The 18,114-nt window shown below is 37.7% G+C and overlaps 1 protein-coding gene across 2 annotated transcripts in view; it reads right to left on the bottom strand.

Moving 5' to 3' along the window:
- Nucleotides 1–380: 380 nt before the first annotated feature.
- The window catches only part of REEP3 (receptor accessory protein 3), a 100,743-nt gene continuing 83,009 nt past the window's right edge, over nt 381–18,114 (bottom strand). For both annotated transcript variants that reach the window (XM_047072840.1, XM_047072841.1), the window contains exons 6-8: nt 13,681–13,828; nt 5,007–5,152; nt 381–3,916 (exon numbers count right to left, since the gene is read on the bottom strand). In XM_047072840.1, coding sequence (XP_046928796.1) covers nt 3,860–3,916; nt 5,007–5,152; nt 13,681–13,828 — 351 coding nt within the window. In that variant the 3' untranslated portion in view covers nt 381–3,859. The remainder of the gene's footprint in view (nt 3,917–5,006; nt 5,153–13,680; nt 13,829–18,114) is intronic.

Here is an 18,114-nt window from a genome sequence, read left to right as displayed (position 1 = left end):
TCCAGGATACATAAAACTGAATTGTGTTATATTTTATGTCTGAGGCAGCTAACCAATACAAATTGATAGCTAGGGTTTCTGTACTTTTTTAAAAATCTTCCCATTCCAACATCCAATTTAAAAATTCAATGTTTCTTTTGTAATCCTGTGACCATTCCGGAATGTACATGATTTCTTATAATTTGTTCTGTGATTTGGAATCTTTACTGTGTGCATATGTCATCTATTATATACATACATAAATATATATATATATATATATTATATATATACACACACACACACACACACACAATACTACATACATACTCAATAATAAATATTATAAACGTATGGAACCCAACATAGGTATTCTGATACACACACACAAATACAAGTTGTCACTAATAAAATGAGTTTATTTTATATTAAAGTTTTCAAAAAACACATCTGTAAAATTACCCCCAGACTAGGCCTAAAGATAGCCTTTACAAAGAGTTTAAAAAATTATAAAACTGCTTTCTCTTAACTATTAAAGTACACAGATTTAAGAGGTGTTAGAGGTGAAAATGTTAATTCATGGTCAATTTTTAAAAAGTTAATATACAATAAATCTGTAGGACACTACCAGTAGACGAAATCTTAAGCATTTAGAGGAAAAAGCCATATTTTTCTTTCACAAAGTTTTACTCAGTAAAACTTAATAAACTTAAGTAAATGTAAATGCTGTTTACTAAGAAATATACACTGACTACCACAGTAATAATGATCGCCTCAAAATCACCAAATTGCTTTGTCAATGAATCAGCCTATACAGGACAACATTTAGGAAACTGCTTGTCAATACATATTAACTCCTTAATCTTCCCAATACGAGAAAATCAAAATAAAAATTTAGTCCATTCCAATTAAACATACAAATTACTAATATTTCATAGAAGGTAACATTGGGTTATTTTTAACAACACAAAAGTTCAAGTATTACAGAAGCTCAAACTGTGTTATTTAAAAAAAAGACATGAAATAAAATGTATTTATCTAACCAGTGTTTTACAGAAATTTGGAGTATTTACATATTTTATAACACTGTAGAAATCTTTGGTGGTAACATATGGATTAGTTCCCTGAAAATATTTTAATAATTTTGTTCCATCAATCTGTATAGTCAAGTACTTATAATTAGCAAATGCTGACACTTAACCACTTTCTAGCCAAATCCACGTACATATATGGAATAGTGACTCGTGTGGAGGGAATCTTGTGCAGGACCTAGGTGGGTTTACATAATTAATTACTTAGCAATAAGACATACTTCTGGCTCTTTTTTATCCCAGAAAAAGCATGGTAAACTGAAGAATAGATCAACTGTCACTTCCAAAACCTCTGGAAATAGTTAATATTAGTGCACAAGTTGAAGAAATATATAATAAAACACCGGCTACAATTTCTGCATAAACTTCAACAGTCACCAAAATAGCGCCCTTAAATAGGCTTGCGCAGCGTCTGATGCCCATTCACCAAATGGTGGTGGTGGGAAAGCAAGGCACTGTGGTCTAGAGATAAAGTTCCTTCTTTTAAAAGCAGTGGATTCAAAAGCAGAGAAACAAAAAATGGCCTGCTCCACTTTAAAAGAGGCTAAGATTTGTGAGCTTATCATACAAAGTTCAAAGGAAAGGGCATGCTAAAACACACACAAGAGAAAAGCAGCAAAATCTCAGAAATGTAAGAAAAGGAGAGAAAGGAAGTAATAGAACAGCAAAATGACATCCACTGCCTGTAAGGATGTAACAGGAGAAATAGATCAGAGGGAACACTGTGTGGAGAGAGAGATTTAAAAAGGACATTCATTACCTCTTTGCGACTGGTCTTGTCTTTGTTTGTAGGAGTGTAAAGGGATAAATAATCCCTCCGATTTAGAGCAGTATTTATGAGTTTACTATAATTACAGAATAGGTTTAATACTTTAGTCTTAGGAAACATAAAGTGGCACAGAGCAGCCCCCAGAGGTAATGTTTTTATATAAAGTCACTTACATGACTTTGTCAGGCAACTCGAGATGACGCTGCCTTTGGGTAGGAAAGAGAAACGTGGTGTAGCATTTACATTGGTAAGTCTAGGACTAGGCAATGTAAATAAAAACTCTCTTCCAAGAGTTTATAATCAGGATTTCTAGGAATTTTGACCACAAATGAGTCTTTTTAGAAAACTAAAAGGCTAAAAATTAGTCACGGTAAAGTAATGAAGACACTCATAGAATTAAACTTTCAGAGAAACAAAGTTGAGGGAATTTTTTCTTGGTGTCATATATCAAGAATGTGAGAGAGTCTAGATAATGTTTTAAGAGAATGTATCAAGAGAAATGTATGAATTAAACTAAGGTAGTCCTAAGTAAACATTCTATCCTCTGCCAACAATCCGAGGAGGTCCTGAATATACATTGCCAGCTGGTTTCACTTCTTAAAAGGTAGAAAGGTCAAAGATCTCACAAATCTCACTCATTGTTTTCTCTTTTGGACAAACAGAACAGTCAAGTAAATTATCTGAATGGTTACAACTGTACCAATTTGATGAGTGATCACTAAAACCACCACCATTAACAGAGTTAATGCATAGTTATCAATGCAACCTAAAAAAGCCTCCACATTTAGTAACTCACAATCTCTTGGATTAAAATATATTTTTCTAATATCTATTCTAATAGTTTCTAGTGTGTAAGATTAACATCTGTGTTTTGCATTGGCACCTATATTCAGGAAATGATCTCAGCCAGAAAGATGAGTGATTCAAATGTAGTCAATACAGATTTATAAGTCAGCAGCACATAGGAGGTCAACCTTGTGAATGGACTGACTGCTGGATAATTTCGTGACTCTGTTTCACAAAAGCTACTACTTTTTTTTTTTTTAAAGCTACTGCTTCCAAATGCTGAAAATGTCACCAGTGTTAACAAAAACATGCTAAGTGTGACTACCAATGTAGGGTTAAATATGGAAAACGAGTTGATGTGTAAAACAGCTTCTTATCTATAGAGGAGAGAATTAAAAATAGTTAAAGTTGGACAATTAGGTATATTTTCATATTATTAGAACCTAACAAATTTAACAAATGAAACCCACAGGAAAAGAGATGATGAAATTCGAGGCATAAATGTGACATGTCAGGATATGACAAATAACAATAAAGTGTCAGTAAAGCTTAAAATAAATGTACAGTCGTAAATAAGTAAACAATTTTCAAGTGTGCAAAACTAGTCAGGAATAAAAGTGCTATGTGGAGACCTGGCTTTCAAATATTTGTTTCGAAAACGTTCAGCTGATGGTGGAAAAACCGACAAGTATGTTAAAAGTAAAAATTTGAAGAATATATAAAACACACTATATCTTACATTATGCCCTTGTCCTATCACTGCTGATCAGAGGCCTATCTAATTACTATCCTCATGTGATAGATATAACATAAACGGAGGTAAACACAATACAATACCACAAAGGCTGATGTATCTTAAACTGTAAAAAGACTCTTTTCAAGTATACTGTGGGTTTGTGTTTCATCTTAATGTCCCAGGCACTCAATGTTGTTGAGGAATTTGAAAACAGATAACACAATTTTCTACTATTTCTGAGATATATATGTATATCTATATATGTATACATATATAGATATACATATATATATATATAAATAAGCTTTGCATAATTACCTGGAGTAGTCAGGACATGGAAGTAATGGTTAAAGAAATGAAAGCTACTTAGATTGATGAAAATAAACCCTATCACCGCCACAGTTTAAAGTATTATTTTAATGTGTAAATCCTGGATAATGTTAGAAGAAAAGCTGATGGATTAGCATAACTTGTCTTGGGATCTTGAGGTGCAGATGACTAAAAATACACCTGTGGTCTCTTCTTCACTTTATATTTTAGTGACCCATATCGCACCTGAAGAGAGAAATGTGTCATTATTACAAATTAGATGATTACTTTTCAACTTAGAACTTAATAGCTCATGATCATAGTAATATTTTTTAAAGCTTTTCTAATATAAAGAATCAATTATCCTATAAGTGTGTATTCAAAAGACATGGCTACTTATGTAACATTATAAAAACATTAACTGTTCTTATTTGTGCTTCACCTGGTAGGTCAATGAACATTGCTCACAATGATCTGACCATTCACTGGAATCCTGCTTTCCAGACACAAAGACAGTATATTATTATAGATAAACTTCTAGTTAGTCCTCATACAGGGTTGGTTCAAAGAAAACTATGTAGTTATTTTTGTCAGTTGCTTTCTTTGCTTAGGCGTAGGGCTGGCACTGGGTGCTCATGACAACCATATGATTTGCTATATAAGAATACCATCTTCTGCTTACAGGGGAAGACTAGGAATTTATCATTTTGCAAACTTCCAGAGATCCTAATATATCCGATCTGAATAAAGAATTTTTTTAATTAAAAAAATTTTTTTAAATGTTTTTTATTTATTTATGTTGAGAGAGAGAGAGAGTAGGGGCAGGGGAGGGGCAGAGAGACAGGGAGACAGAGACTCCAAGCAGGCTCTGCACTGTCAGCGCAGAGCCCGAGGCAGGGCTTAAAATACCCAACGGTGAGATCATGACCTGAGCCAAAATCAAGAGTCTGATGCTCAACTGACTGAGGGACCCAGGCACCCCTTGAATAAATAATTTTTTTTAAAGTTTATTTATTTACTTTGAGGGAGAGATAGAGAGAGCAAGCGGGGGGGGGGGGGGCAGAGGGAGAGAGAGAGAGAATCCCAAGCAGGCTCCACACTGCCAGAGCAGAGCCTGACGTGGGGCTTGAACTCACCAACTGTGAGCTCATGACCTGAGCTGAAACCAAGAGTTAGGTGCTTAACTGACTGAGCCACCCAGGTTCTTCCTGAAGAAAGAATTTTAAACGTAACTGCTGATTTACCACTGGGTTCCTTCCTTTATGGATCGCTAATATCCTGGATGATAATGCCTTCAACACCAATCATTAGGAAAACAACTCTGTATGGGACTAACCTCTTTGCGGCCTTTCACGGTTTTCACGGATTTCATGCTTTGTGATCTTCGAAGTCCTTTGTGCGTTAACATCTCATCATCTGAATACGGCCCTTCGGCTTCTTCATCGGTTTTCTCATCTCCGTCTTTCAGCGGCATTCCATAACCTAAACAGGTCAAAACCAGCATGTTTCGGGGAAAGGACACCGCTCCATCCGAGCACACTTCGATGCATGGTCTGCATTTGCCTGCTTACTCCTTCCTCTCCCTTTCTCCTCTGGAATGTGCTCCCCGCCCTTTATCATCAATCATTGCCCCATGCACTATTCTAGATGAGGCTCATAACTCACTTCTTCCCCTGACTATTCCTATTTTCACCATGCATTTTTCAGAATGATTTTAAATAATTGATTTTTGAGGAGGTAACACTTTGTCCAAAACTCAGAGAACATAAGCAGATCTCCTCCCTGCCCTTTCTCCTTCTCCTGAACTCTAAACAATCTAAGCAATTTTGTGTTTCATTTAGTCATTTGTGCCTTTGACTTTAGTTAGAAATTAAGGGTTTCCTCCCACTGTGTGTCAAAACTTTTGTCAAGATTGGGAAAGGGAGGGTGAACGTAAGGAGTCAGATAAGACCCAAAGGGGCTAGAACTTTGTGAGAGGTTGGGGGGGGGGGCAGGCCATGGAGATGTTAAAGCAACACTGTTGCAGCTGCTGAGATGAAAGCCAGCCAGGCAGGCCTCAGCAATTACAAACACCACAGGCTACGATGACAGATGTTAGTCAAAGAAAACAGCCGCATCAGGAAGGTCAGCAAGAGGTCCTGCGGGTGTGCTAACAGGCCGATGTGTGTTGCGACAAAAGACGGGTCATTGGCCAATATGCAAACTTGCAGGTAGTCAGGCTGGTTATTGTCAGGAAGTCTGACAGCATCCTGATGCCCAATATTCAGAGACAGGAACACTCCCATTCCTGAAGCAGTGGTTATCAAGCTTAGTAGAGTTTATTAGTAAAGGCACATACTAAGAGTCAGAACTTACTAATACAAAGACTGCTAGGCCTAGGGTGGGGCTGAGAATCTATATTTCTATCAAGTTCCTAGGTGATGCTTATCCTAGGGTCCAGGGCTCGAAACATTTGAGAACCATTGCTTGGATGGAGCAAGAGAGGGGCCCAAGTCTATGGCAAGAAGAGTGCTAGGCAAGTTATCAAGACAAGGGTGAGGTTACAAGGCCCCATTAAGTTTCAAATTCTCCTTTAATAAAGATAAGGAGCATAAATACCTACATCTTCAGGTGAGAAAAAAGTAGTTTTTCCAGGTTCAGGTGGGGGCAGTGGATGGACTTCTTGCATGTGAAGAAAAAGATACTGAACAAACGTTTATTAATCCGCTCTCCCAGGCCATGAGTAACTTGAGACTCACTGAGCAAACCATGAAGAGTTGTTAATAAGATTTTTTGTCTCATAATAAGAGACATACCTTTAGATGTAAATTATGCAAGCACAATTTTATGCTGCCAGACTACTAGGCTAAAAATTAGGGAGGATTTGGGGATAGAATCGGTCATGATTTAGGCCAAGATCCATTGTCCCCCCACTCCTCCCCCGTCAGTCCAAGGAATTGTGTTCCAGGTAGAACAGACTCCCTTGCCGGGAGCGAGGGCAGGGGGCACATGACTGCTTAGAAGAGCTGCAAGCAGGCCAGTGTGGCCAGGGGAGGGGAACGGTCAGTGGTCCTGAGAAGATGCTTCTGATGGGATGGGATTGGAACCTTATTCAAAAGATGATTATATACACACCTTATTCTTTCTTTGTTTCCCAATTTCAGGTAACAAATCTTATTAGCTTTCTAATTATGGTTTCAGAGAAAGTTAATGGATTGATTCATTATTTCACAATATTCAAAAAATTCTGTGTTTGGCAGTGTGCTATATTATGGGGATACAGTGATGAAAAAGACACAACTGTCATCTTTTACCCTAAGAAACTTAGTCCAACAAGGGAAGGGAACAGACTTTAACAGGCATGACAGCACTATAATAGATGCTGTAAATTGAAGATAAGGATGGGGTGGGTGCTATGGGAGCCTACAGTAAGATAATTAACTCAGCCTGGGGGTGGGGGAAAGTGGGCTGTGAGAGAGGACTTCTTGTAGGAGGTGGTGGCTAACTTCTGGAAGCCTCATGATTCAATACAGCCAGCACATGATGGAGTGGGAGAACAAGGCAGGGGAGCGAATACACCACATGCTACTGAGTTTGGACTTCACCAGAGAGCAACGTGGGGGGCCACTGAGGCATTTCAAGCGGAAGGGTGATATGATTACACTTGGGTTCTTTCAGAGATTCCTTTTGCACTTTGGGGAATGAAGTGTATGACACAGGACACAGGGAAGTTACTGCAGTATGGCAGGTCAGAGATGACGGGGTCCAGGGAGCAAAGACAGAGACAGGAGCCAGATTTGGGATCCACAAGGAGATGAAATTGACAAGTTTAACTTAGCAATTGATTAAACCAAACTATGCGTCAAAGAGCGAGGAGTCAAGTCAAATATCTTCGCTAAAATATGCATTTTTCTATTCCACTTAAAACCTGGAAACGAGTATGTATGAACATTCTGCTGTGAGTGCTGGAAATAGTGTTAATCAAAGTTGTCCAAGGATTTAAAAGTGTTCAGAGTAGGAGGGAGACCTGAGACTATGAGGGAAGCCCAAATCTGGGTGTCCTATCACAGCAGGCACTCAGTGAGATGGCTGAGTGGTTTACAGGTCTGCCAAGCCCAGGGAAAGCGAAACTAGTGGGGTACTGCGGGGCCATACAAAGGTGATGCTAAGTTTACATTAGTGATCTACATTGGACGGAGTCGTTCCACACACATTCCTGAGGAGCAGTGACTGGGGACCCAAGGCTGAGGAGCCTGTATTGCTCGGGGCCCTGTAGATGTCTGGCCAGCTTCAGCCCAAAGCTCTGTGACCATTTTAGGAAACCAGCAGATGCTTTTGCAAACTGACCTGGTATTCACAGCTCACACATGTTACAGTTGGTATATTTTAAGTTTTCCCATCTTATATTAATATAGGTGTAGAATCACAGAAAGTTTGACCTGGAAGGCACCCTGGACCTCTTAGAGGACTTCACTGCCTATTAGCTGTGAGAGCCAAAGTACATCTTGCCTCTCTCCAGGCCTTTCTTTTCTTTTTTAAATGTTATTTTTTATTTTTTGAGAAAGATAGAGGGGGAGAGGGAGAGAGAGAGAGAGAGAGAGCAAGAAGGGGAGGGGCAGAGACAGAGGGAGAGAGAGACTCCAGAGCAGGTTCCGTGTTGCCAGCACAGAGCCCGATGTGGGGCTTGAACCCACAAGCCGTGAAACCATGACGTGAGCCGAAGTTGGACGCTTAACTGACTGAGCTACCAAGGCTCACCAGGCCTTTGTTTTCTTTAATGGTAAGGTAGTGAGACAGATGAAAGATGATGGATAAGTTTCCATGTGAATGTGAACTCTGACCCCGTTGAGCTGTTGGGAGCATTATGTTGAGGGGGACTGTGAACTAGTGTCGTAAAGTGCCACAGTCCTTCAGCAATATCTGCCACCAGGGGCATGAGAGCAGGGAGCAGGCATGTCACCCATCTGCCATCTTTGACGAAAGCATCTCTAAGGTCGCTACCTACTCAAATTATTTGAATTCAGAGTTCCAGCCCCAACTGTCTCCCTAAGTGTAGCCTTTTTATAAATTAAAAAGAGAAAGAATAAGAATTAGCTTAGGAACCTTGGATACCTCATTTATGTCATTGACTATGTCAAGGGCTATCTTGACAGGTAATTTAATCTCCTTATGTCTCAGTTTCATCATCTGAAAAATAAGTATAAAATATTTAACCTGTATAGTCATCTTAAGGATTAAGTAAATATGTAAAGCACCTAAAACAAAGAATATGTGCTTTATTTCTTTATGTGCTGGTACTAAAACTGAATATTGAGCCAATTTTAAATAACATGGGAGAAGCAGTTTCTTTGCAGAAAAAACATTCCCACTTATCACAACGTGGTGTTCTTTCAAGGGATGTGAACATCATGTTCAAGGAGTCCATTTTCTTACAGAAATGCATCTGGAGGGAGCTCTTTTTGCCATGGTGACAACATGAAGATTTGAATAGCTTCATCAAAGCAGAATTTTTCTTGACCAGCCAACCTCAAACCAGTCAGAGCAGGCCATGAGGAGTTTTCAAAATGGACCCACTTTTCCAAATAATTTGAGTTTGCTTGTGTGAACAAGCAGATCATCTGGGGTAAATGTATTAATCACATGAACCAGTAAAGAGACTTTGCAATGTGAATGTGATTACCACACTGAAAAACTTATTTTTTTCTTGAGGAATTTTGGAAGTAAATGAAATAAAAAATAATTCATGACCTAAAAATTGAGTACCTGAATTGTTTTTCAAAAGAAAGAGTACTGTTCTTTCTGATTTAGGAAATAGGTTGATTTAAAAAAAAAAAAGATCACTGAAGTCCCATACTCGAACTGAACACTGTTAACATTTTAGCAATACCCTTCCAGACTCTTCCCTATGTATACACATTTGAAAAATAACTTACATATATTAATTCATTTCATCTATTTATTGTGTCTCTACAGTGTTGGATTATAACACACAGATTGTTTTGTTATTGTTTATTTTCCCACAATCTGGATATGTTTTTATGTCAGTAAGTAGAGAATGACATTATCACTTTTTGTGGCTAATAAACCATGCTTTTGCTTAACCATTTCTTTTAAGCATTTAGTTTGTTCCAATATTATGTTACTATAAACAACGAGATAATTGTTCTTGTACCTACATCTTTGAACACTTGTCTGATTATTTCTTTATGACATAGTCTTAGAAGTTTCTTGCTGAGTTAGAGGGAATACATTTTGATAATTATTGCCAGATTGTCATCAAAAGGATTATTCCACTTTAAACTCTCATACAAAGTGTATGAGAGTGTTTGTTTCCCAACATGCTTGCTGTGGTGATTTTCAAACATGTCCACAAATTCTGACACTTTTCTCCTCTTCTATTAAATCTTTTTTCCTTTTTTCTCTTTAAGGTAATCTCTCTGCCCAATGCAGGGCTCGAGCTCACGACCCTGAGATCAAGAGTTGCACGCTCCACCAACTAAGCCAGCCAGGCGCCCCTCCTCCTCTCGTAGGTACCAGTCTCAACAAACTGCCATGAGGCGGAAGTGAGGCTGCATGACTTCTGCCACTTGGGTTGAAACACCCTCTCTGTGAGCTTTTAGCTGCCAGATAAGAAGCCCCCCACACTCTCAGAGACCATGTAGAGAGACGTTGAGAAGGAGAGGCCAGAGAAGCCCCAACTGTTTCAGCCATCACCTGTTTGACTCTTCACAGCTGAAACAGCACACATGTGAATGAAGAAGCCTTTGAGAGTCTGACTCGAGCCCCAGGTGCTGTTTGTAGCTGCCTAAGACCTTGAGCAAGATCTCCCTCCCTGAGCCCAGTCTCCCTGAGCAAAAAAATGACTGTGACTTTTTCAGGTCACTGTTTATAGTTCGTTACACAGAAACAGATAACTAGAATAATTACCAACACAGAGAGCACTGCTAATTAAAAAAATATTTTTGCCAATCTGGTGAGGAAAAATTACTGTCATTACTATTTTAATTTACTCTTTCTTTGTGTGTGAGGCTGAATGTCTTTTTCATGCTGTATTCTTTAGTAGAATTAACAATAATTGGCTTGAAAGAATTCTTTGTATTGTTAAAATCTGAACCCTTTGCCTGTATCACATGAGAATATTTCTTCTAGTTTGTTTTGTATGGTATGGAGTATTTTTCCCTTATATGTTATATATATATTTTTTATATAGAAAAACCTCTCAAGTTTTTCCCTTATGTCTTCTAGTTTTGATGTCATGCTTAAGAATTCTGGTTTAAATATATACTCAGGAATTTCCTACTATATTATAGCTTAGTATCTTATAGTTAAGTCTTAATCTTTTAAGATTTTGATGAAAGGTTTGAGATAGAGGAATAACTTCATCTTCTACCCCATCTTCTAAGTCTAGCAATTATCCTAACATCTCCCCCACCTGCCTGAAAGGCCATCATTCTCATCTGATAAATTTCCATGTATATCTTGGACTTATGTTTACATAGACTGTCTATTATTATCTTCTCTTCAACTCTTCCTGTCCTGGAACCTTATCACTTTTTAAAAACGAAATTTTTTTTTAATGTTCATTGATTTTTTTTTAATGTTTTTACTTATTTTTGAGACAGAGAGAGACAGAGCATGAGCAGGGGAGGCGCAGAGAGAGAGGGAGACACAGAATCTGAAGCAGGCTCCAGGCTCTGAGCTGTCAGCACAGAGCCCGACGTGGGGCTAGAACCCATGAACCGTGAGATCATGACCTGAGCTGAAGTTGGGTGCTCAACCAACTGAGCCACACAGGAGCCCCGTTTGTTCATTGATTTTTGAGAGAGATAGAGCATGAGCGGGGAGGGGCAGAGAGAGACAGAGACAGAATCTGAAGCAGGCTCCAGGCTCTGAGCTGTCAGCACAGAGTCCGATGTGGGGCTCAAACTCTCATGAGCTGTGAGATCATAACCTGAACTGAAGTCAGATGCTTAATCAACTGAGCCACCCAGAAGCCCCTAAAAAAATATTATTTTTTTAATGTTTATTTTTGATAGAGAGAGAGAGAGAGAGAGAGGGAGAGAGAGAGAGACAGGGCATCAGCAGGGGAGGTGCAGAGAGAGAGGGAGATACAGAATCCAAAGCAGGCTCCAGGCTTGGAGCTGTCAGCACAGAGCCTGATGCGGTCTTGAACCTACGAACGGTGAGATCATGACCTGAGCCGAAGTCAGACGCTTAACCAACTGAACCACCCAGGCGCCCCCTAAAAAAATATTTTTAAGACAGATTGTTTTTGGGGCGCCTGGGTGGCTCAGTCGGTTGAGCATCCGACTTTGGCTCAGGTCACGATCTCACGGTTCGTGAGTTCGAGCCCCGCGTCGGGCTCTGGGCTGATGGCTCAGAGCCTGGAGCCTGCTTCTGACTCTGTGTCTCCCTCTCTCTCTGCACCCCCCCCCATTCATGCTCTCTCTCTGTCTCAAAAATAAATAAACATTAAAAAAAAAAAAAAGACAGATTGTTTTTGTTAAATTTTTTCCTTAGGGAAGAGGGCTCAAAGTATGCACCATTCTGTAGGAAACTTAGAATTTGTGCAAAGTAATGCATATTAAAATTTTAATTTAATAACTGAATAAGTTCCTTTCTTGTACTGCTGCTATTTACTTCATATTTCTCTAATCTTGTTGTTTTAATTTCATGGCTTAAAATCTAACAGAAGACCTAAATGGCATCTTACTATCTTAAAATATTTTAGCCCCATTATTTTAAGTTTAATAGATGAATATCACAAAAACAGCTACGCATTTTCATATTTGTAATCTTGTTTTCATTTAACTATTAGAATATCACTCTTAACCAATTCTAAAGTATAATTATGAATAAACTGCTGATAAAGTTGTCAGATAACTGTTCCAAATCAAGCAAAATATATACAGCAGACTCCACAATCAAAATCAGTATATCTAATTTTTAAATGTATATTAAGAAAATGCCTATATTATAAACTACTTTTACACTGTTAATGTATTAAGGATGATGGTTCAAAGTTCACTGGTTCTCATTCTTAAAAATATTACTACCTCAATCAATGGCTAATGCTTAATTACTACCTTTTAGGTAACAGCCACCAACTTGGTAAAGTTATTCATTCTACGGAGAACTCAGAAAAAGTTCACTATTTTTTGTCTGTAAGAAGGGACCGTTGTTTTATTTCTCAAGTTGGTTTCAATGTAAAGGGTGATTTTTAACCTCCCTCAAAAGAAAACTACCTAAACACACACACACACACACACACACACACACACCAAAAAGCCTTGTACCTTAAGGAGTTAATAATATATTAATAAGAAATGTCATAATGATCTTAATTTTCATCTGAGCCTTGAACTACAATTTTCTTATATGTGACAAAATAACTAAGGAGGTATGTCTTTTTATTTATGTGTATATTTCTAAGATCAGAATGCTTTATCAAAGTTTTAGAACATATCAACTATGCCATGCTCATAATTTATATTAGAAATACCTACAAGTTAGTTCTTGAACTAGACTATGGAATTTCAACATATTTTCCATTGTAGTAATCCTATTTACAAACTGAGTCACCCTTTGTCACCCACTTAAAACTTTTTATCTTGTGAGTCAATATCCTTATTTGTTCATAGCATTTACAGTAAAGAGTGTTTAACTATAACACTCAGATGTCACCACATGACTTGAGTAGAAAGAGCACTGATCACAAGTCAGAACTGGTGCTGGTGGCAGGGAGGTGGTAATAATCACACCCAAGGTTTCTAAAAATTCATGGCAACACAAGAGGCTACTGTTACTTTCTTAGTTGGATTATCTCTGGAGTCAACAAAAGGCAAGCACCAACTTTATTCAGAGAAAAATTAGAGAACGAGAACTACAGTTAAGCGTAAATTTGCAACATAAGCTTAAAAGTAAATTTCCCTCTGCTCAAATTCAGATAGTTACCATGTATTATTTTAGTACCTACCTGGACTCAAAATTCTAATCGTGAAAGGAAAATATATTAAAACAAACAAACACACCTGCTGATTCACCGGAGACTGATTTACTTTTCTTTTTTGCTTCTTGTAGAGATTGGTATGATCTTTGTCCCACAGGCTCATCCCCTTGGATAGCTGTTAGATCGTGCATACTAAAACTTCGTAAACGTTCTGTTATTGCTCCTTGGCTCTATTTAACAGAGAAGTGAGAGATTCGAGGAAAAAAGTACACTTTAAAATACTTAGTATGCTTACATTTAAATTCCTCCCAACACTTTATCATGAAGCTTTATTGATTTTATTATGAAACTTTCAGAAAAGTTGAAAGAATTGCAGAGTGAACACCCATATATTGTTTACATTTTCCTGTATTTTATCACATATCTACTATCAATCTATCCATAAATCCATTAAAAAAAATTTTTTTAATGTTTATTTTTGAGAGAGACAGAAACAGAGTGTGAGTGGTGGAGGGCAGAGAGAGAGGGAGACACAGGATCCCAAACAGGCTCCAGGCTCTGAGCTGTCAGCACAGAGCCCGACGTGGGGCTCGAACTCATGGACCGTGAGATCATGATCAGGGCCGAAGTTGGATGCTTAACTGACTGAGCCACCCAGGAGCCCCTCAATCCATTTTTTTAAAGTTTATTTATTTTGAGAGAGACAGAGACAGAGCGAGTAGGGGAATGGCAGAGAGAGAGAGAGAGAGAGAGAGGAGAGAGAGAGAGAGAATCTCAAGCAGGATCCGAGCTGCTAGCACAGAGCCTGACATGGGGCTTGAACTCACAAAACCATGAGATTGTGAACTGAGCGGAAACCAAGAAGAGTCAGAAGCTTAACCAACTGAGCCACCCAGGTGCCTCCATCAATTCATTTTTAAAATGCATTTCAAAGTAAGTTGTAGACATCAGTACATTGCACTCCCAAACATTTCAGTTTTGTAATTTATTTTAAATGTAAAAAAATGTATGATGAGCTTACCCTCAGAGTAGACAGCATCCATTATTTTGCTCTCGCCTAAAACTGGCACTTTGGGGTTTATGATTTAGAATAACTTTTTAAAGTAAAAGACATACTGTTTTAAAGATAAGCTAAGTCAGCAGTGGTAATGGCTCTACTTAGAACAAAGTAAAAAAAATTAAAAGTCAAAGAATCTTGGATGCAAAATGATATTTAGTTAATGAATTCACTATTTGGCAAGGTGTATGTACTACTATGCAATTTGACTTCAAATCATTTTAAAGCCTTAACAATATGATAGACAATGGGCACATGTGGGTACTTAATTTAAATTAACTAAAATTAAATAAACTTAAAATGTAGTTTCTTACTTGCACATTACAAATGCTCACTAGCCACATGTGACTAGAGGCTACTGTATTGGATAGAGCAGATACAGAACATTTCCATCACTGTAGACAGTTCAGTGATTTTCATCACTGCATGGCTCTGAAAGAGACCCTTCTGAACTTTACAGACCTAATTACATTTCTTTCCCAAATATAAAGAGAAAAAATAATTTCTAAATTTACCCACTTTGAAAATTTGCATAGCATACAGATGACTCATTTATAGCTGCTTTAAAAATATTCTTTTAAAGGTTTTTTTTACTCCTATTATTTCTTCTCACACATGCGAATTTATGATGGCCTCTAGTTATGATATTACTGTAGAAACTCATCCATAATGGTCCATCTCTAAATTTCCAGATTTCAAAGGCTGAGGCACTATAAACATTTGGACGTTACTGTATTTTACACTGAAAAAAGATCTTCATTCAACTACTCTACTTCATATCTTATTCATATTATGTCAGAACCAAAGGCCATTCCTATACCCCACTTGGACTTTGTATTTCTACTATATTTTTTACATTGTGAAAAGAAATGATTAAATTAAAGGGTCTGCATCCTCAATAAAAATAATTGGGTCCCATATATCTTTCCATTCTTGTCATGCCATATGTCCATCAACTGACAAATAGATAAAGAAGATGTGGTATATATGTACAATGGAATATTACTCAGCAATCAGAAAGAACAAAATCTTGCCATTCACAACAATGTGGAGGGAATTAGAGTGTATTATGTTAAGTGAAATCAGTCAGAGAAAGAAAAATACTGTATGGTTTCCCTCTTATGTGGAATTTAAGAAACACAACAGATGATGAACATAGGGGAAAGGAAAAAAAAAACACAGAGAAGGAGGCAAACCATGAAACACACTCTTAACAACAGAGAACAAACTGAGGGTTGCCGGAGGGAGGTGGGCAGGGGATGGGCTATATGGGGGATGGGCATTAAGGAGAACACTTGCTGGGTTGACCACTGGGTGTCATATGTAAGTGATGAATCACTAAATTCTACTCTTGAAACTAATATTACACTCTATGTTAACTAACTAAAATTTAAATAAAAACTTGAAATATAATAAATAAATAAGTAAATACTCTTGTTATGGTTTAATCCATTGTACTTTCTTCCTCTTTATCAGATGTCCCTTTAAAGACACGTGAAAGAAGACATCAGAGACACACTAAAAGGAAATGACCAGTGCACATCTGAAACAGACCCTTTTGTTTGCTCACAACTGTCATTTTCTCTACCCCACCTGTGTATTTCTGTGCCCCCTCACAGCAATTCTTGGCTTTCTACCTACTGCCAAACAGATGGTAACTGGTATGCACATCTAGGACACCCTCTATCTGACTCAGGTGCTTTCCAAGACTGGCTGTAACCATCCAAACCCTCTCCCTCAAGAAAGAACATCTCAGAATGCAAGTAAGTCAAACTGCCACTGAATCAATCTAACATGATATCATCTACAAACTTTGGTATCTTTAACGAGTATAATCAATAAATTAGAGCATGCCTCACAAATGAACTCACACATTATTGTTAGTTCTATTGCTGTGCTGTGTATATCCTGTCTTCAGAGGAGGAATTTCAGAAACTAATTTTAGGCTTCTTGCATTCTCCTGGCATACTGGTATCGTACCGATGGTGAGCCATGTAATAAGTAAACTAAGTATTCTTTTTATGCCTCTTCTTTTTCATTGCTCTTGATGGCTAGAGAGTTCTCCATAGACAGCAGTGGGTTTTAATGTACCCACTGGCCTGGATAAGAGAGGTTCGGCAGTGAACTCCAGGTGTGGTCGTGGGTATTCACACTGGTCGGCTACACCATCCACCAGGGGTTTGCTGCGGGGTTTAGATTAAAGGTGAGCAATGACCGACCTTGAGGTATCTGGATGAGCTATTTACAGCCTGAATTTTAATGGAGTTCTTAAGTAACCAAATCTGTAGCCCCAGGTATTATCAATGTCCTCAAGACTTAAAGGAAGGCCAAGTACTGTAGGGAAAAGCAAAAGGGGGCTGTACACACTTTCTGAGGACTCCCAACACTTCAAAAGTCATTATCACCTCAAAAAACTGGGTTTTCCACTATATATGTTCTCAGGGGCTCAGAATAGAACTAATGTGTGAAGAGAGAATGCTGTATTGTGAACTTCAGAAACATGACATAAATTATAAATATCCAATGTGATCACTTTAAAGAAGTGTAATTTTAAAATATTCACATTTAGAGGCAGGCCTATTCCCTCCAATTTTAATATCTTCAGCACAAAAAAGTCTACTAACAAAGAAATTATGTTCATAATAAAATGTTAAGTGGAAATCCCTCCCCCTGACCTCTGAATTCTAAATCGCATCCATAATATAGTTACAAGTATGTAGTTGTACAAGTACAACTACAAGTTACAAGTAGTATGGTTTAATGAGGCAGCAAAAATACGCAAAAATAGAAACTGTATGATGTTTAGGCAGATGGGATGGGCGATTTTATTCTTTTTCTCAACAATTTCTTTAATATTAAAAAATTAGTCATAAATAGATGGTATAGTGAAGTTTTTATTTGTTTGTTGTCTTAGATTTGAATACTATTTATTATAAACTGGATGAGATCCTGGTTTCTTTTAATTTCCTCCAATGCCTGGCTACAACTTTCCAAATGAATGAACATTTTCTAGTTTCATGGTGAAGTTTTAAGTGTATTGTGTGCACTGTAAGAATTTCTGATCTATTTCCTGCTCATCTTCCCTATATCCACTCCCTTACTCCCATCATTAAGAGAAACACTGTTTTCTATTTTGAGGGAACAAGTAGGTTTTATAGTTGCTTGTCAATAACAATGCTAAAAGTACTGAGGTTTTGTTTAAATTAATAATGCTTTATTTTCTTCCATTTGGTTTACCCTGTATTAAGCAAGAAGTATAAGAAAAATGAAGAAACGTTCTAGTTTGCGGAGCAAAAGATGTGTGGAAACAGTAGTCTTAGTCATTAGTCAATAAGGAGGAAGGGAGTTACCATCCACAAAGGAAGTCAATATCTCAGATTTTAGGTCCTATTCTCTACAGAATTGCATGTACACTGCTTGTGTTAAAATTGATCCTAAAAATCGAAGAGAAAGGAACAG

The sequence above is a fragment of the Lynx rufus genome, unplaced genomic scaffold, assembly GCF_022079265.1.
Source record: "Lynx rufus isolate CCGP_SWC_20201006 ecotype Redwood Valley unplaced genomic scaffold, mLynRuf1.p SCAF_11, whole genome shotgun sequence".
NCBI classification, from domain to species: domain Eukaryota; kingdom Metazoa; phylum Chordata; class Mammalia; order Carnivora; family Felidae; genus Lynx; species Lynx rufus.
The sequence above is the reverse complement of the archived record's forward strand: the minus strand, read 5'-3'. Positions and strand labels throughout refer to the sequence as shown.